The 19,559-nt window shown below is 63.2% G+C and overlaps 1 protein-coding gene across 7 annotated transcripts; it reads left to right on the forward strand.

Moving 5' to 3' along the window:
• The first annotated feature begins 1,674 nt into the window (after nucleotides 1-1,674).
• LOC104013753 (protein O-GlcNAcase-like) lies at nucleotides 1,675-19,218 on the forward strand. Of its 7 annotated transcripts, none has more exons than XM_087736474.1 (18): nucleotides 1,782-1,839; nucleotides 4,007-4,766; nucleotides 5,348-5,399; nucleotides 8,188-8,285; nucleotides 8,788-8,918; nucleotides 9,848-10,019; nucleotides 10,381-10,479; nucleotides 10,777-11,061; nucleotides 11,379-11,507; nucleotides 12,007-13,334; nucleotides 13,406-13,580; nucleotides 13,897-13,953; nucleotides 14,912-14,997; nucleotides 15,242-15,346; nucleotides 17,111-17,202; nucleotides 17,640-17,832; nucleotides 17,912-18,083; nucleotides 18,461-19,218. In XM_087736474.1, the coding sequence occupies exons 2-18, from the start codon at nucleotides 4,721-4,723 to the stop codon at nucleotides 18,595-18,597; spliced, it is 3,357 nt and encodes a 1,118-aa protein (XP_087592600.1). In that variant the 5' UTR covers nucleotides 1,782-1,839; nucleotides 4,007-4,720; the 3' UTR covers nucleotides 18,598-19,218. The 7 variants fall into 7 exon arrangements, with proteins under 7 accessions (XP_087592602.1, XP_087592606.1, XP_087592600.1 ...); XM_087736475.1 differs by having other exon boundaries at nucleotides 12,010-13,334; XM_087736476.1 differs by lacking the exon at nucleotides 4,007-4,766 and having other exon boundaries at nucleotides 1,675-1,839.
• Nucleotides 19,219-19,559: the final 341 nt, after the last annotated feature.

The raw sequence follows: 19,559 nt of genomic DNA on the forward strand, positions 1-19,559 counted from the left end.
TGTCATTGTCTGTCCTGCAGCCAGCACGCAGCTTTTATTGCTGTGTGTGAGTCTGGTGATGAGACCCCTGTTCAGGTGCTGAGGCTGTAAGTGCTCTGGGCTCTCCTTGCTTTGTGCAGCCTCCTCCATGCCATACAGCTGAGCTTTGGGCAGACCTCGCTAGCCTGCAGTGCACTCTGATGGCCTCTTCCCTGCCAGGTCGCTGCTGGTCAGCCGCTCTTGGGCTGCTTGCTGCTTTGATCGCCCAGACACCATGACTTGGCTTCCTAGCACTACATTAACCTGCAAAGGGAAGAGGAAGATGCCACAGTGCCTGATTTTCTAGGCCTCTGATGCCCAGTTCTCCTGTGCAAGCCCATGCCTGTGGGTTAGACGAACCGGCTGCAGGTGGTGACAGCTGCTGGGAGGGCACTTGGCAGTGCCTCACCTCTGCTCTCTCCTGGCTCCATCCCTCACACTTGCACGGTAACAAAGTCGTGTACTCGCTCTCTGGGTTACGATGCCATTTGGCTGGGGAAGGCTGCAGGGATGCTGCAGAACACAGGTCCCCCTTACGATGAGACTGACAAACAGGAAAAGTGGTCAGAAAAAGAGCAGAGCAATTCAGTGACGTCAAACAGACGGTCCCGCATGTAGGCAGGTACCAGCGACCGTGCAGCTGCAGGATAGGGAACTAATGACGTGGCGGCACTTCTGCAAACCAGAACCTGTGGGACAGAGAGGGTCACAAGCCAAACATGTGTCAACAGCTCAGAGCAGTGTGACAAAAAGGCAAATAGCAGCCTGAGATATGCAAGCAGGTGAGTCATGTGCAAGGCACGTGAAACAGCCCCGATCTCATGGACGTGGTGAGCCAGAGCGGCATCACACCCTGGGCCCGGCATGAGGGTACCGGCGGGGAAGGTGCCAGCTCGGCGGTGATACAGGGGAATAATGACACCCGAGCACCCGGAGCAGCTCTGGGGCCTGGGGCTGTTGGGTCCCGGGAAGCTGCAAAGGCAGGAGAAATACCGACCCTGGGCCTGCAGCGGGAGAACACCCGCCCCTGGGGTGCCGGGGACACGGAGCAGGGGCTGCCGTGGGCACCAGGGCGCCGGGAGCGCCGGGAGCGCGGGCGGCCCCGGGCTGCGGGCCGGGAGCAGGCGCTGCACCGGGCCGGGCCCGGCTCTGCTGCAGCAGCGGGGCTCGGGCACCTCCTCCCGCGGCGACCCCGGGCAGGGCCGCGGCGCCCGGCGCTCCACGGGGCCGCCTCGCCCGGGGGCTACGCGGGGCCCCCCCGCGCCGCGCCGCGCCGCGCCCTGCCCCCGCCGCCGCCCCACCCGCCGGGGCCGCCCCCTGCGCTGCGGCGGCCGCGTCTCCGCGGGGGGAGGGCAAGCGGCGGAGCCGTCCCTCCGCCAGTCCCTCCGCGCACCCCTCCGTCCCTCCGCGCACCCCTCCTTGCATCCCTCCATCCCTCCGTGCATCCCTCCATCCCTCCGTGCATCCCTCCATCCCTCCTTGCATCCCTCCGTGCATCCCTCCATCCCTCCGTGCATCCCTCCGTGCATCCCTCCATCCCTCCGTGCAGCCCTCCATCCCTCCTTGCAGCCCTCCTTGCATCCCTCCATCCCTCCGTGCATCCCTCCAGCTCTCCGTGCATCCCTCCGCGCACCTCTCCATCCCTCCGTGCATCCCTCCGTGCATCCCTCCGTCCCTCTGCGCATCCCTTCGCACATCCTTCTGTCCCTCCTTGCATCCCTCCGTCCCGCCGCGCACCCCTCCGCCGGCCCCAGCACCGGCAGGGCCGCTCCTGCGCGGGCATGGCGGGGCGGCCGCGCTTCCTCTGCGGCGTGGTGGAAGGTAGGTCCCCCCGGGCCGCGGCTGGCGCCGGTGCCCCGCCCGGGCGTTGCGGGGGCTGGCCCGGTCCGCCCGGAGCGAACAGGGGCCGGGAAGGGCCGCCGGGACCTGAGCCGGTCCGCGCCCCCGGGTTTGGGGAGGCAGGGAGCCGGGCCCCTGCACAGCACCCTGTCTCTGCCCAGGGGTACGGGACCAGCACCCCCCCACTGAGGCTCCCCAGCTCTTCCCCAGAGCACTGCCGCACCCCGCAGCCGCCCCAGCACAGCCGCCCGCAGCGGGGCATGGGGACCCGCTGCTCTGCCTCCAGCACTCTGCAGGGTTTTCCTCTGCCCTGGGCGTGGGGGCAGCATCCCGGTGCGTGCCCTCCTGCCTCCCTGCCCGCAGCGCAACGCTGCCTTGGTCTCTCATGGCAGCTCTGTATGGCTGAGCCCTGTCCTTCTGGGCCCCCACCCCCAACTCCTGTTTCTGCAGCACGGCGCCTCTGGAGCTGGGCCAGGCCTGGCACCCACTCAGCGAAGCATCTCCACTTTGCCTGGCAGCACAGTACCCCGCTGAAACCCACTGCCCGCTGCCTTGCCCGGGAGGAAGCAAAAGCACCACGCAAATAAACACAAAATAAATAGAAAGTGCAGGGATGGGGAAGTTGATAGTAAAAAGAAATATGAGTCAGACAAGAATCATTGATATAGGAAAGCTGACCTGGGCAAGAGAAGGACACATGCTGCCAGCAGAGCCACTCCAGGAGGAGGAGGAGGTCCCTAGAGAATGAGGAAGGAAAGGCGTCCCTCACCCTGGCAGCACAGGCCCTGGCAGGGAACGGGGGGTGCTGCGGCAGGCAGGCTGCCGCGCAGGCTGCAGCTGTAGCAGGAGCAAGGCAGGCCAGGAGTGACGTGTCCTGCGCAGAGCCCCCTGCTCCCTCCTGACACCCCGGCCGTTGCTAGCAGCAGCAGAGAGCGCGGACGGACTGACGCCTCTGGGCGACCTGCACCCAGGACCGGAGAGGGGCTGAGGAACAGTTGGGGCCTAGGGACTTTGCTTCCCAATGTGTTCATCAGAACTTTGCTAACGGTTGTGAAGAAATTACTGAGGGACATCCCAGATGGCCCAGAGTTTGGCAAGTAATGGTGTTGACGGGTTACTGATGCAGCGATCTGGGCCACGGGAGAGCCGAGGTACAAACGCACAGCATCACGCATCAGTGCTCGTCTGTCTGCAAAACAGCAGAGCACCGACATCACTCCTTTGGAAGTGCAGCCACGGGTACAAAGAGATTTTGCTGGTGCGATTTAAGCCACTTTACTGGGCAGAATACACTGGGGTGGCATTTCCAACAGAGCTGCTGCTGGCAGGGCGTGGGTAGGGGCTGTGTCGTGCTTGCAAGGCAGCGTCAGCTCACAGCGAAGTGCGAGCGAGGCGCTTGCAGGCAGGTGCTGTACGGGGACTCCGGGGACCTCACCGTGAGCTGAGCAGGCGTTCTATGGATTGGGAAGTGGAAAAATCTTATTTATCATGGAAATACCTTCTTTGGGTGAAATGTTTGCTGGGATCCTTGAGTGGCCACAAATTTGGCCCTGTGTGCGGTGGGGGATGGCGAGTAAGGTGAATATATATTATTTCAAAGTAGTTGGAATAACCGTGTAGATGTTCAAGCAGGTGGAAGATCTATCTGCAAAGAAGATAATGTTCAGTGCGTGCTGTGGCACAACCTACCCCACCGCTGCCCAAGGCTGGTGTTGAGGGCTGCAGGGCGGGCTCCTGCCAAAGGGAGTGGGGCATCGGGGTCTCCTCCCAGGCAGACCGGCTCCGGTGCACCCAGGTGCTTTGGGGAAACGCGGGTGCTTTTCTGGGCAGTGCTGGCCTCATGCCAGACGCTGAGAGCTGGTCCTTTTCATAGAGTCATTGCGATCTGCCCTTGTGTGCTGCCCAGTTCAGTGAACGCATTCACCTCCCTGAATATCTGCTCCTGTCGGCCTTGTCTGCTAGGAAGTGCATTGACTGATTTAAAAGCGGCCCCTGATGCAGAGCCCATCCCAAATTAGGAAGCTGCCTTGATGGCTAATTGCCATCGCTGTTCAAGACGTAACGTATTTTCTGTGAGACTTCACATTGCAGCTGCCAGATCTGGCAGGGACTTGAAGTCACTGAAGATTCTTCTCCTGCTACGTTTCAGGTCTGTGCTGGAACACTTACAGGTTCCCCTTACCCTCCTCTTCAAGAAGCTGTCAAATCTGCCTCTCTCCAAACCCATTTACCTGCCTGTTCTCCCATTGTCCCCAAGTGAACTGGCTTGCTTTCCACTGGATATTCTTTCTCACTGGCTTTGCAGACAACTCTGCACCTCCCAGGTCTTCCCACATGCAGCACTAGGAAGGGCCCTGCCTTGACAGCGGTCCCCACAGGGGATGGGTGCTGCATGTCCAGCAGTGCCCCTGCTCACTATGTCCAGTCGCAGACTGGTTCCCGGCCATGCAGAGCACAGGGCGGACTGAGCCGCTGTGGTGCTGCAGCCTCACGGTTGTGTCAGACACTGGTGCCCCACAACCGCCTAAAGCCTGCACGCAGCAGAAGTGGAAATGTTAAGAAACGCTTGGGAATTTGCTGACTCCAGATCTGTATTTCCTGCATTCGGTTTTGTTGATGTGAACCTCTGGAAGGGCGATGTCCTTGTGGCCAGCCTTGGCGCTCATTGATGAGTGTCTTCGTTAGCAGACAACTGCTCCCTGGTGTCCTTTCCCTCTCTGGATTTTCCCTTTGCAAGTTTATGGGGATGGTGTTTTCCAGTGGGGTCAGACAAGGTGTCTGTGAAACGTCCTGTGGAGTCACGGTCCAGCACTCATGGGCATCCCTGAGGCTGGTTGTGTGTTCCTGATCTGAACAGCTTGCCATGGGACAGGGATGCTGCCTCAAAGCCCTGTGCTGCTGCAATGCAGGTATGTGTTTGCAGGGCGTAGGGGCGAGCTGTGTCAGTGCAATTGTGGTGCAGTTTGAGTGGTGCAGTGATTAAAGACAGAGCGAGCAGCTTTTGTAGCCCATACAGGAGTGGTGATGCTCTGCGTGACACAGCCTGACCCTACACAGACACAGAGAGATGCAGAGAGACACAGAGCTGGTCTCTGTGAAGAAGAAAATCCCCAGGCAGAAAACGCTAGGATGTATGTGCAATAGGTCTGTGCTTTGGTGCACCCCAAAATCATGCTAGAGTGCCTTACAGCCTAGCCAGCCCTCAGCCGTCTCCTCTAGGCTTGGCTTTTACTGTGCTACCTTGTGCAATTCTTCCCAGCTGCCTCTTTCTGGGAAGGACAGAAGCACGGACATTATACCCACTTGCTTGAATACCAATGCCCAGCAAGATCACAGCAGGATAATGGACATTTGAAGTACACGGAGGTGAACGACTGGTGGATCTCTGAGTTAAGAGCAGCCACTTAGGGATAGTACAGGGAGAGACTCTGTTTTAAGGCAGTTACTGGCAACTGCATTTTGGCTTTTTTTTTTTTTTTCCCTTTTACAGGTTTCTATGGGAGACCATGGTCTATGGAACAGAGGAAACTTCTCTTCCAATGGCAAGTACCCTGAATTTTCCTCTCTGAAGGCACTAGCCTGCGGCAGCGTGAGGAGGTGGAAGGCAGAGTGCTGTGGAGGCAGGAGCGGTGAGGGAAAACGTGCCGGAGGGAGGCTCCTGGGGCTGGCCTGCCGTTGGGATGCTGGGGCGAGGGCAGCGAAGGGGGCTTATGCTTCTCCCCGGGCCGATGCCACAGTGCCCCCCCCCGTCCCAGCACTCTTGCACCCCCGGTCCGGCCCGGGGAGACTCCCCCGCCGTGGGCCCGGGCGTGGCGGCTGCGGGACGGACGGACGGGCAGCCCAAGGACGCCCGGACAGACGCGGGCTGTGCTGCCCTGTGCCGGCAGGTGGTGCTGGGACTCTGCCACAGCCCAGCTGCAGCCAGATGTGCTTGGCTGGGGGGCCTGGGCCCCAGGGGAAGGGGGTCTGGGGACGGGGCCCGGAAGGGGCTGGGTGGGCACCAGCCCCTGCGTGCTGGCACCGCACAGCTGGCACCGCACAGCTGGCACCGCAGTGCTGGCACCGCAGTGCTGGCACCGCACAGCTGGCACCGCAGTGCTGGCACCGGTGCTCCAGTGAGGGTGCAGACCCACAGGGAGCTGCCCGTGGGACTGGGTCGGACTCTGCTGCCCGCACCATGGGAGGAACGATGGCAGCTGGGAAGGGCTTGGAGAGGAGCGTGAGGGCTATGCGAGCCTGAAAATGCCGCCTCTGGAGGCACCAGAAAAGCTGCTCTGCCCTGACTGCAGCGTGGCGCGGGTCGGCTAGGGCAGCCCGTGTGCAGGAGCAGGCAGAGGGGCTGGGGCTGGAAATGGGAAGTCAGATCAGCGTGAGAGAGAAGGTGGGGTGTTCAGTGGGCTGGAAGCCCACCTCGGGTGCTGACCCAGCAGGATGAGCGCCCATTGCCTCATCTCTGACCCATGGGGGCCTGGGCAGCGCCACACGGCACCAGCCCCTGTGGGCGCGCTGGCCACAGGACAGCGTGCTGCGTGCCTGCTGCCACCAGCAGCAAGTGGCCAGCTCGCCCTGCCCGGGGCCGCCATCCCCGCCACCCTGCGCTCCCAGCGAGGGCACCAGGCGGGTGCTTCCAGGCAGCCTGGCCTCGCTGGAGCTGGGCTTAGCGTTGTGGAAACAGGCGGCACGGCAAACCTGCGTCACTCCACCGTGGGCACAGGTGGCCACTTTAACCTGAGGCTGCCATTCCTGCTTGGTGTGGAGGTGGCCCTTGTGTCTCTGTGAGTCCCCATGTATGTGCGTGTGTCACCATGTGTCCCTGTGGCAGAAGGGTGTGGGCAGGATCTGGCACTGGCTGGTTGTGACAATCACCTTGGGATGGGAGTTGATCCATGCAGGAGAGAAAAAGCCCTCTCCTAGCAGCTGGCGCCCATGCATCAGTGGGATGACCTGCCACCGACGGACTGGGGCCTGCGGGGCCTCCTGTGGAGCATCTGGCACGGGCAGCATGATGGTCACAGCCTAGGCAGCACACTGGTCAGTGGGGGTGCTGCCCTGGTGATGGCACGGGCAGCACGCTGGGGATGGTGTGGAGCGTGTGCTGGTCACAGCAGGGGCAGTGTGCCGGTGACAGTGTGGGCAGCGCACCGGTGACAGTGTGGGCAGTGCACTGGTGATGACTTGGCAGCGTGCTGGTGACAGTGTAGGCAGTGCACTGGTGATGGCTGGGCAGTGCACTGGTGACAGTGTGGGCAGTGCACTGGCGATGACTGGGCAGGGTGCTGGTGACAGTGTGGGCAGTGCACTGGTGATGACTTGGCAGCGTGCTGGTGACAGTGTAGGCAGTGCACTGGTGATGGCTGGGCAGTGCACTGGTGACAGTGTGGGCAGTGCACTGGCGATGACTGGGCAGGGTGCTGGTGACAGTGTGGGCAGTGCACTGGTGATGGCTGGGCAGTGGGCCAGCGACGGCAGGGCCGTGTGCTGGTGATGGTGCTGGCAGCCGTGCAGTGCGTGGGAAATGTGCCGGTCATGCTGTGAGAGTGCGCTGGTGACAGTGTGGGGCAAGTAAGGACATAGTGCAGGGACCAGAGATGCAGATATGGAAAAATGTAGCATAGAAAAGTTGGGGAAAACGTGCAGGAAGGAAAACAAGATGTGATGTTTTAAAGTATATTAGGAATGAGGTCTAATGATGGCCTTGGCTGGTACTGGACTGGGATGTAGGTTCAGATGTTTGCACATGTGAGCGGTATGTTCATTGGTGTTTTTCTTCTCTGGAAAGAAACAAGAGGAGGCACTTGTATCATGTGGCACATGAAGTGCTTCCCAGTCTGTTCTTCGTGGGAAAATGTTAAACATCGTCTACTAAGGCGGATAAATAAAAATAAATGAATATATCAGATGGCTTTCACGCAGGAGTGCCAAAAGAGCTGTCTGGGGAGGTGTCTGTCCTGTCCTGATAATTTCCAGTGAGTCTTGGATTGCTGGGGAGATTCTGGAAGGAATTCGTGCTTTTTGAGGCCAGATACACTATCTTTCTGGAGGTCCCTAAACAACACAAATCGTTGTGCTCAGCACTGGGTGAGATTAATGTCTCTGTGTGGCTGTCGAAAGTACGCGGGGCAAGCTCCCTGTGCAGGGGAAGAGCCGCGGCTCCGCAGCCTGGGGGCCTCTGTGTGAGGCTGGAAGCTGCAGGACACCGTGCGGCTCTGGGGAAGGAGAGGACGCTGTGTGCCGAGGAGCTCTTGCTGTTGCGAGCTGGCACCTGCCCGGATGCCTCTTTGCAAAGAGCGCGTCTGGAGCCCTGGGTGACCCCGTCTCCTTGCTGCACAGGCTGAAACGCTGGGGGCTGAACTGCTACATGTATGCACCCAAGGACGAGCTGAAGCACCGGCTGCTCTGGCGAGAGCCCTACACAGAGCATGAGGCAGGTAGCGGCTCTGCTGGGCCCCAGCATGGGTGGGCTGCAGGTGTCCCAGGTCCTCAAGGGTGAAGCATGGTCTGCATCTCAGCCAGGGTCAGGCTGGCTGTTACCGCTCTTCCTGCCAGGAACCTGCCCATTGCAGGGAGCCCCAGGGGCCCTCCCTAGTGCAAGGAGACCCCTAGACCCTGCCCGGCACAAGGAGCCTCCCTAGACCCTGCCCATCACATGGAATTGCCTAGGAGTCCACCCAGCATGGGGAGCTCCCCACGTGGGTCTCTGACAATATGCTCGAATATGCCCACAGCCCCTTGTGGAGAGTCCTCTGTGTCCCAAGGGACTGGAAACTGCGTCCCCTCCAGATGCTCTCTCGTGCCTTCCGATGCTCTCAGCTCCTTCCTTTCGGGCCACTGTGGTTCCCTCTCCCTCCATCCCTTGCCTCCCTCCATCCCTTGCCTCCCTCCATCCCTTGCCTCCCAGCGCTCACAGCACCTCCTCTGCTTTGTCCCCAGCCCGCATGCGGTCTCTCATCGAAGCTGCCCAAGAGCAGGGCGTGGAGTTTGTTTTCGCCATTTCTGCTGGCCAGGACATGGTGTTTTCAAGTGCCGGGGATCGGCTTCTGCTGCAGCAAAAACTCAGGCAGGTACCGTGGGCCATTCCTTCATCCCACTGCTCCCTGGCGAGAGGCACGCGTGCTTGTGTGTGGGCCCCATGCTCACCCCAAAGGCTGGTGTGGGGCTATAAACCCCTCCTGCTGCTGTGCATCAGGGAGCAGCTCTGTGGGGTGCCCGGTGTCAGACGTGTTGTCCCTGTCACGGTGACAGAGAGCTGAGGGCTCTGTGGATGCCTGACTGCCACCAGGCAGCGCTGGGGGCAGGAGAGGGACCAGCCAAGCCCCAGAGCTCGCTGGGCGACACCAGAGGCTGGTGCGGGCTGGTGCTGAGCCCCAGGTCCCCAGGGAGGGTCAAGAGCCGCCGGCACAGTGGGTTTCCTCTGTGGGCGGCTGCCCCTCCCGGCGGCACAGCCCAGGCAGCAGCTGCCCTGCGCTGCGCCATGCCCGGCCACCTCGCCAGCTGCCCCAGCCAGCCCTGGCGCAGGGAGCACCTGCCCCGGCGTGCGGCGAGGCTCCCCATGAGGCTCTGCTGGCCTCCGCTCCTGCCGTGGGGCTCCCAGCGCTGCAGAGCAATGCGGGAGCGTGGTTCAGGGGCAGTGGATGTGGCAGGTGGTGAGCGGGGCTGCCCGGCAGCGGCACGGTGGGAGTGGGCTCTGGGCCACCGCAGCACAGACTCTGGTTTGAAAGGGCTCCTGGCCCATGGCAAACCAGGGCTTGGAGCGAGGTGGGCTGTGGATGAGGGGCTGGCATGTGCCCATGGAGCGGCTGGGCCCTGTGCACAGCATCTGCTGGGCAGGCATGGGGAACACGGCAAGGGCTGCTCTGCCCACCCCATCTGTCCAGGCGCCCCGGACCCCTGCTGTCCTTACGGGCCCAGGCAGCAGGGGCTCGTCCAGGGCTCGCTGCCTCCTTTCTCTCTGCTGCCCAGGGATCCTAGCAGCCTGTGCCCATGCCCACAGGTGGCTGCCATGGGGTGCCGCTCCTTCGCGCTGCTCTTTGATGACATCGACCCCTGCATGTGCCAAGCTGACAGAGACGTCTTCCCCTCCCTGGCGCAGGCTCAGGCCTCTGTGGCCAACGAGGTGTACCAGGAGCTGGGCCAACCCTCCGTCTTCCTCTTCTGCCCTACAGGTACCGCCTGCAGCTGTGCGGCCCCAGCCACCCCCCCCCGGGAGCCTGGTGCTTGGCCAGCTGTGGCACCCCACAGCAGACTGGGGTGCCCTTTGGCTGGCTGCACCCAGCACCTGTGTCTGCTGAGAGCTGACTGCCCTGACAGCAGCAGCTCCCCCCAGCCCCCTCATGGTCCTGAGGGAGCCCTGGAGATCTCGGGACTAGGACAGGACCAGGCTGCAGATGGGCTGGCGCTTCAGCAGCCGTGCATGCTATATTCCCTGCACCGCGCATCTCCCCAGCCCCTATCCATCGATCCCAGGCAGCCTCTCCTCTCCCAGTCTCTCTGCTTCTCAAGGGATGCTCTGTGCTCTCTCCCCAGAATACTGCAGCTCTCTGTGCTCTCCCAGCCCCAGCCAGTCCTGCTACTTGCTGACCCTTGGCCAGGAGCTGCTCCCAGGGATCGGTGTCATCTGGACAGGTGAGTGCCTGGCCTGGCTCTGTGGGGTGTGTGGCCCTGTGCGGCTTCTCAGCGAGAGCCAGCGTCTGCAAACCCTGCAGCCCCTTGCTCCGTCCCAGGAGAGGCGCCAGCAAGTGGCCCCATCGCGGTGCCTTTCAGCATCGGGGTGTGCAGCCCCGGCCAGGCAGGCAGTGGGTCGGGCCGTGGGTCTGCTCTCCCCTTGGCCAGGGAGGGTGGGGTGCATGTCCCTGTTGTGAGTGTGCACGATGGACTGTGCTGCCTGTGTGCTCCACACGCGTCCGTGCCGTGATGCTCCAGGCCCAAAGGTGGTGTCACAGGAGCTCTCAGCCACGCTGCTGGAGGAGGTGGAGGGTGTCCTGCGCCGACGCCTCGTCATCTGGGACAACCTGTACGCCAACGACTATGACTGCAGACGTGTCTTCCTGGGCCCCTACACGGGACGTGCCCCCGGCCTCATGCCCGGGCTCCATGGACTGCTCCTCAACCCCAACTGCGAGCTCCAGGCCAACTTCATCCCCATACACACATTGGGCAGCTGGTTTCGGAGCGAGCTGCGGAGCTGTGCCCACCCTGATCACGCAGGTACCTGGCCCCAGCACCCCCGGCAGCTCTGTACATGGGGCCCCAGTGCCAGCAGTGACCTTGTGCACCCAGGGCAGGGCCCTGCCCATCCCTGCCCATCTTTGCCATGGCCCTGCAGGCTTTCCTGCGTGGCAGCCTGGGTGAGGTGTCTCACCTGGCTGGGCACCACCTGACACCCCCGGGCATGGGATCCATCCTGGGGGCATCTCCTTGGCGGAGGGGGGGGGAGGGGGGGCTGCCCACCCTCAGTGTGGCATGGGATAGCTGCATCAAGCAAAGAGTGGGGCTGCCCAGGCTGATGAGCTCCAGTTCCTTAGGGATGGAGACTGCAGCAGCCCTGGGGGACAGCCAAGGCCCACAGGAGGGAAGCTACAGCCCCCAGGAGGCCTTGGAGCTGGCGCTGCGTGACTGGGTGGCTGAGATAAACCGGCAGGCCTTGGAGCCAGGTAGGTGATGAACTCGCACCGTGCAGCATCCCTCACCCCCTCTGGAGCGCTGGACCAGCTCTGCTGGGAGCTCAGTGGGGTGAGGGAGCCCCATGCCCTGCCCGTTTGGATGGGGCACTCCGGCTGGTGCGGCAGCGGGGTCTCTGTGTGTCGTGGTGGGCAGGCGTTGGTGCTCCTGCCCTGGACGCATCCCACAGCGGGTCTCCTCATCTGGCAGCGTGAGAGCCTGGGCCATGATACGGCTCTGGAAGAGGGGGTCCAGCCAGGTGCAAGCTTGGTGTTTTGCAGTGGTTGCCTCTGTAAAGCCTGTGGCCTCACCAGCCACAGAGGCCTGAACTCCAGAGCACAGAGCGATGCAAACCCCATGGTCCTGGCAGCTCCCTGGACCAGCTCGGAGATGGAGCTTCCCGGCACGGCTGCACCCAGGGCTATCCTGCCCCATGGGCAGCAGTTTCCATGCAGGTTCCAGAGGGGCTGCCCTGTTGCTCCTTTCTGCCAGGAGGAAGGACCCCAGGACACCCCAGCATCAGCCTCAAGGGAGGAACGAGGCTGCAGCCCGGCACAGCGGGAGGACAGGAGATCACGCCCGACTCCCAGCCCCAAGACTCTGTTCCCAGTGGGGCAGACCAGCGTGGCCCTGAGCCCTGTGCTGTGGCACCAGGGGAGGGAAGGAGGAAGGTGACCGCGGAGCCTGAGAAGGGCAGTGGGAGCAGGATCCCCACTGGCAGTCGGCAAAGCCCCACAGGGGACGGGGACCAGCTCACCACCGGGAGCAGAGCGAGCTGTGAGCCCTCCTCTGCTCTGCCCAGCACGGCTGGGAGTGCCCAGTCTGCAGGAACCCCAGTGGCTACTGAGACCCTTCACAGCGCAGGCCCCGCCATGCGCTGCAGCAATGAGGCCAACACCAGCCAGAACCTTCCACTATGCACCAGTGATGACAGGACAAGGGGTGGCAGCCCCTCCCCGTCCCCCAGCAGTACCCAGGCTGAGGCCAGCAGGGCTGACATGATGCCCCAGACACCCCCAAGGCCTGGGGCTGGCGCCAGCCCTGTGCCCCCAGCACCGCTCAGTGATGGGGCTGGCGCCAGCCCTGGGCCCATGGCTCCACTCAGTGATGGGGCTGGCGCCAGCCCTGGGCCCCCAGCACCGCCCAGTGATGGGGCTGGTATCAGCCCTGTGCCCCCAGCACCGCTCAATGATGGGGCTGGCGCCAGCCCTGGGCCCCCAGCACCTCTCAGTGATGGGGCTGGTATCAGCCCTGTGCCCCCAGCACCGCTCAGTGATGGGGCTAGCGCCAGCCCTGGGCCCCCAGCACCGCTCAGTGATGGGGTTGGTGTCAGCCCTGGGCCCCCAGCACCACTCAGTGATGGGGCTGGTGCTAGCCCCGTCCCTACAGCACCATTGACCCCAGAGGGGGCTGGGTCTAGCCCCATGGCCCTGCTGACCCTGGAGGAGGCTGGGTCTGGCCCCACAGTACCACTGACCCCCGAGGAGGCCAGGACCAGCCCCACAGCACCAATGACCCCAGAGGAGGTCAGGTCCATCCCCACGGCACCGCTGACCCCAGAGGAGGCTGGATCTGTCCCTACAGCACTGCTGACCCTCGAGGAGGCCAGGTCCAACCCCACAGCACCACTGACCCCAGAGGAGGCCAGGTCCAGCCCCATAGCACCGCTGACTCTGGGGGAGGTGCGGATGCTGGTGGAGCTCTTCTACCTGCCCTACCATCATGGGCCACTGGCGCAGCATCTCCTGGAGCACTTTCGGTGGCTCCGGGCAAACAGCCTCAGTGTGGGGGTCCCGGCCACGGCACCCGATGCCTGCGAGGTAAGGCTGGTCCGGGCCCTGCTGCGGGATGGTGCCTGTCACGGTTGTGCTGACGCCTGGTCCATCCACAGGGCACACGGTGGCGCGGCCGAGCCCAGTCCTTCCAGCTGCTCTGCGCTCAGACATGCCGCTTGCACAGCCGCTTTGTCAGCAGCGCCGGACGGGCACTGCTCTACGACCTCCACCCCTACCTCTGGGACATCCGCAACATGCTGCTGGCCGCCAGTGCCTTCGTCCTCTGGCTGGGTACGTGGCTGATGCCAGCCCCGAGCCAGCCCCTGTGGCCCCGTAGTGCTTGTTCACACCCTGGCCAAATCCAGCCATGTCAAAGTGCCGGGGCCCCCGGGCACTGCGGCACACCCAGGGCATCTGGAGCTTGTTCTGTGGTGATCCACTGTTTCCCCTTCTAAAGAGGTGAAGGTGTCTGGGACCCCTTTGCAGAGGTCTGGGGTCCCTGTGTCCAGCCAGGGGTGCCAGGGTCTCTTCTGGGAGTGCACCTCCCCTTGACACCTTCCCTGCTGCTGACCCATGTCCCGTGCTGACCACCTTGCCGCCTTTGCAGATGGCCATCTCCTCTGCGACCCTGACCCCAAGGGCACCTGGGGAAGCTGCTTTGGCTGTAAGTACCGGTGCTGCCCTGGCTCACCCTCCTGGGCGGTGAGGCCCCGGCTACTACCCTCCGTCACCTCCAGCCCCACAGCAGCAGCCAGCACCGTCATCGGGCTGCCCGTTCCCACGCTCTGCCTGCCGAGCAGAGCGGGAATGGCCATGGGAAGGCTGGCACCCCTGCATGCCCTGACACACTGCAGCACGATGGGGCACTGCTGCTGGGGACAGGGCGGTCGTGGGAGCAGCTCTTCACCATCCCTCACAGTCTAGAAGGAATACCTATTTCTAGGACATGGTTCCTCAGCCCTTTTAACCTGAGGACCCCTTAGCCTTTCTGGTAAAAGGGATCCATGGGCCATTAGGAGCAGAAATGCCCTGGGTGACAGAGGTTAGGTTGGATTTTGAATGCCTGTGCATCACTTTGGAAGCCCCTGTTCCTCTGGTTTAGGGTTCCCTGATTGCTCTGTGGGCCCTGTGACCTCTTACAAACCAAGAACTGTTACCAGATGACAACCTGAGAGGGTCTCCAAGTTCAGTGTGAGACGGAGCCGTGCGCCTTGACCCGCTTCTGCAGGGAAGCAGCTGCACGCAGGGCAAGTTCCCACAGACGCTGCAGAGCTGGCTGGCCGGGCAGCAAAGCAGTCCGCTGCGCTCTGCCAGGCTGCAGCTTTCCAACTGCAGCCAGGAGCTGTGTCTTTACATTACACCGTTCGTGTAGGCAGGATCAGTCCTTTCCCCATTCCCCCACTTCAAGCCTTGTTGCGGAGGGTGTGCTGCTACCCCAATGCATGGGGCTGGCTGCCCAAGCCCAGGCAAGGGCCCGTGCCCAGGCTGCACGGTTGCGGGGGCAGACCCTTGGAGCTGTGACCAGTGTGGATCATGATGCTGCTGTGTGATGGAGGCTGATCTCCCCCTGGCCCAGCAGGTTTTTGTTCACCTCGCATGTGTCTGTCTCCTGCTGCCTCCAGGGTGCCAGAGCAACACTGCCCCGATCCTGCTGGGGAGGGACGCTGAGCCCTGGGCACGTCGTGGGGGCCTCTTTGGAGAGCTGCAGGTGAGAGCATGCCCATATCTGTGGGGTCTGAAGGAGCCATTGGGAAGCCAGGGTCCCAGCTGCTGCTCCTGGCCCTGCCGTTGGGTTGCTGCAAGCTTGGGAAGGCAGAGCTGCCCCGGGCCTCTGCACCTTGGCTGTGGCTCCTGGGGTTTAGGGTGCCTCAGAGGGACCCTCCTCCTGCTGCCTCCGGGACAAGGTTTGGAGCCAGGACAACCTGCTCCCTGACAGACTGTCTCTCTTCCAGGCCCTGCTGCCCGTGGGGAACAGCTGTGACCTCTTCTACCACCCACCTCCGCTCTTCCCGTCCAGCCAGCCATACCTCCTGCGCCCGCTGCTGCCCCTGGACAAGGTGGGAGCCACGGCCTGAAGGGGTGGCCAGCACCGCTCGGGCCAGAGCTCACCTTTGCATGGCCTGTGCTGTACGTGCACTAACGAGATACATGCTCATCTGCTGCTGACCCCAGACTGAGCTTGCAGTGCAGGGTGACGCAGCTGGGAAAGGACCTCTGGGTCCAGCCCCGCTCAGAGCCGGCCAGCCCGGGCAGGTCACCCAGGTCTGTGTCCGGCAGCATGTCAGCCCCCTGGGCTGGAGGGCGGGTGTTGTGGCCAGCGGCCTCGGCAGGGACCGTCACCCACCTCCCTGCGACGAGCGCCCAGGCAGGGCCCCTCCTGGCAGCCAGCAGCAGGAGAGGGAGACCCGGCTCAGAAGTGAGCAGCAGGCACAGCCACAGCCAAACTGGCACAGACTGGGGGTCGCCAGGTTGCGAGGGCGATCTCCAGAGCACCCCCAGCGCTGATCTCCAGCGGTGGCCACGAGCAGATGCCAGGAAAGATCCAGAACAGGACAAGTCTGGATGGCAACCTCCTGCAGCCTTCATCAGCCTGCAGCTCTGGGCAGTGCCTGAGCCTGCTGGGGTTCACCTCCAAATCAGTCCCTTCTTCAAACACTCACCCAGCCTCCAGCATGATTCCTCACTGGAGAGGCAGCAGCCTCTGTCAGCCACAACCTGCTTGCTGCCAGCCGCCCCGCTCTGTCTGACACCCCAGCAGTTCGATGGGATGGGGAGGGAAAGGGAGAATTTGGAGGGGGGTGGACACACAAGTTAAACTGCTGCCAAATCCAGCAGAGCCCTGGGCTCCCCACGTACCACGCAGCCTGCAGCGAACACCCTGCTCCCTCACCCTGCTGCCGCTCCTAGCTAAAGGAAATGCTAACGCTGCAAACCCGGCCATGGCGGACACAAGAGCACACCCTGCTAAATACAGCACCCGGCAACGCACAGCTGCAGCGCTTGTAAATAGCAGAGGAGGAGCTGCGAGCACACGAGAGCAGATTATATCAGACTGCAGCTGCCAGCAATTCCCATTGCCAGAGCTTGTTTTCAGTTGCCTGTTGTCAGATTTCATCTCATCAGGCTAAACTTTAACAAGCTGAACGTCTGTGTCCAGCGAAACTTTGAGAGAAAAATCCAGCTAAGCACTTCAGCCCGTTCTGGGAACGGCGCTCGGAAGAGCACTGTCCTGCCCTCGTCGGTCAGTGATCAGGGCAGCTTTTCCTTTAGAAGCCATGCTTTTATCGGGATGTTCTTTTCGCTGATCCTGTGAGCAGCAGCAAACTCACATCTGACCAAGATGGGAAATTTTAAGATGTCCCACATTGCACATGCCCTGTGGAGACTTGAGTTTCGGTATCGGCTTTGCTGCCGTTCTGGCTGCTCTGAGCATGCTCTGTCCTGGGGCGAGCAGCGTTTCTTCAGCAGCTGCTGCTCTGGGATGCCTGACTGGAATGGCAATTTCTCATGCTGAAGTGTTGCTGTCCTGTGGCAATGAGCCTCAGAGGCCAGCAGAAGGTGGTGCACGGTGCATCACTGGGCGCAGACGCCAGCGCCCTTGGAGGGCTGAAGCGCGTACCTTCGTACCTTCCCCTGGCCAGGGCGCGCTGGAGGCCACAGCCCCGGTCGCGGTCCCTCTTTATGGTCAGCTCGGGCAGCGGCCGGCACGCCGCGCTCCGGCAGGGGCTGTGGCGGGGGCGGCAGGCAGCTGAGGGGCAGCAGGGGGCAGGGACTGGGCAGGGCAGGCAGAGCCAGGGCTGAGGCGGATCTGGGTCTTCCAGGCAGAGCTTTACCGAATGTGCCAGGAGAGTTTGGACTGTGACCCCAAAGTCGCAGAGCTCCTCGCGGCCCACCCCGATCTCCTCGGTGACAGGTGAGACGTGGCCTCTCTGGGGCTCCCTCCTGCCAGGCGTGTGCTGAGCCTGGCCATGTGCTGGGTGAGGCAGGGCCGTGGTGTGAGGCAGTGGCCATTCCTCGCATTGCTACGGGGACCAGCTCTGCCTGCACCACGGCTGGCGGTGGCCTCACCCTGCGGAAGGGGGCAGGGAGGGCAGTCCCTGCGCCAATGTCCCGCTGGGTCGTGGCAGCCACCGTGGGGATGGACCTGCTGTCCAGCCTGGCTGCAGGGGGGCTGCGCTGGCTCCCCTTGGCTGAGGGCTTCTGCTGGGGCGGTCTCAAAGGGATGGTCGGGTGGGCGCTGGGGTGCTGTCCTGCTGGGGCACGAAGGAGGAGGCTGGCTGGTCTGCGATTTCCCTGGGGCAGGCTGGGCTCCAGGCGGCAGCTCAGCGGTGCTCCTGCTCCGGCTGGCAGGCTGCTGGGCAGCTTCCTGAGCCTGAGCCCCGAGTACACGTTCGTGCTGGAGGATGAGGGTGGTCCGTGCGGCTACGCAGCCGGAGCACTCTGCGCTGAAGGCTTCCTGCAACAGCGAGACAGCAGCTGGCTGCCGGCCATACGGCACAAGTACCCCCGAGACCTGGGCGCAGGTGCCCCAGCTCTAGGACAGGTGAGGGGGCACCTGGAGCAGAGGGGAGTGGGTATGGGGGGGATGGAGGGGTTCCCTTACTTGTGTTTGTCTCCTGCAGGATGCCCTGGAGGAAGCACTGCTCTTCTTCCATGCGGAGCCACCGGCTGTGCCCCTGCCTGTGCTGCGGCGCTTCCCCTCCCTGGTGCAGCTGGGCACGGCCCCCCGCGTGCTGGATGTGGGGGCCAGCCGCAGCCTGGCTATCTGCCTGCTGAGCGCCCTCAGGGCCAACGGTGAGCATGACCTCCCCGTGCTGGGGGGCACCGGGGCCCCCTTGATCCGGCACGACCCCGTCCCGACTGCTCCCTTGCCCACCCCAAAGCCGGGAGCCGGCCCCACCTGCACCCCGCCTCTCAGCACGGGGCTGGGGTAGCCCTCACCAGGGCTCCCCATCCCCTCGCTGACACGGTCTGGCCCCAGCTCCCAGGCACCGTGCCCTCCCCTGGCACCAGGGGGCACGAGGACCCGTGTCTCAAGGCATCACGCAGGCAGCCAGTGCCAAAGGGCAGTTGGGAGGCTGACCCGCTTATGGAGGGGGTTCCAGCTACTGGTCCCCAGCCCCAGCGCTGGGTTCCCGGTGCTGGGGCCTGACCTCTCACCTCCTTTCCAGGGTCACGGGGAGTGTTTTGCCAGGTCAGTGCCACTGACCGGCAGCAACTGAGCTTCTACGGCAAGCTGGGCTTCGTCGCCCTGCCGGTGGCCTGGGGCAGCTCCCCCGGCGCTCTGCTCCTGGGACGTCTCCTCTGAGCATGCTGCGCTGGGTGCGGGCACACGGGAGAGGCTGACCCCTCCATCCTGCACAGCATCGGCCCGAGGGAGCAGGAGCAGAGGGGCGCCTTGAGCAGGGCAGGTACACGTGCTGGGGGACATGGCCTGGGGGTGAGCAGGATGGCACTGAGGTGTGTGCTGGGGACTAGGCTGTGAGGGTCCCTGGGCGACAGAGAGGTATTTCTGCCATCTCAGGAATTTTGGGCATCAGGGCCCCTCCATTTGTCCCCCAACTGTTCCTGCTTGCTGAGCGCCCTCCACCTTTGCTGGGGAGCCAGCAATGTCCTCAGGCTGTCTGCAGACCACCAGGCCTGGCGGTAGCCACGTGGGCAGTGTTTAGGGTGGTGGTCTTGGAGCATGGTGCAGTGCATTAGCGCTGAGGGAGCGTCCCCGTCCCGCAGGCTGGGCTGTCCAGCTCTCTCCATCCCCTGTGTGGCCCTAGGTTGGGCAGCTGGTGCCGGGGCTGGCTCTTGGCACCAAGGACCTGCTTGTCTGTATGGACCGGTCTGGTGCGGGACACAGTGAGGCAGCCTCCATCTCTGCTGCCCAGGGGCTGAGGGAAGTGCTGTCCTTGGCAATAAAGCATTTGCTGGCCTCTCACCATGGTTTGTCTCTTGGGGGAAATGTTGGGGTACCAGCATGTCCTCTCACCCCCTCATGCCCAGCTTTCAGCCAGCCCTGTCTGCCTGCCTCACACCGGCTGTCGGTACAGCTGGTCTTGTGTAACCTCCAATGGAGCGGCTCCCCGCACATCTGCCTCTCCAGCTGCTCACCAGTCCTCGGCCTCCCCCGGCTCCGTGCTCCAGGAAGGAGCTCCAGGTGCTGGCAGCACGTGCCCACGGCAGGGCACCCCCGGGGCTGGGCAGACCCCAGCCCTGCGGGACGGGGCTCTCCTGTGGGATGGGACCCCCCGGGCCTGGGCCTCCCCTGTGGTCACGGCT

The sequence above is a fragment of the Nipponia nippon genome, unplaced genomic scaffold (genome assembly GCF_047370975.1).
Source record: "Nipponia nippon isolate SJK-2023a ecotype South Korea unplaced genomic scaffold, ASM4737097v1 scaffold_6, whole genome shotgun sequence".
Classification (NCBI taxonomy): domain Eukaryota; kingdom Metazoa; phylum Chordata; class Aves; order Pelecaniformes; family Threskiornithidae; genus Nipponia; species Nipponia nippon.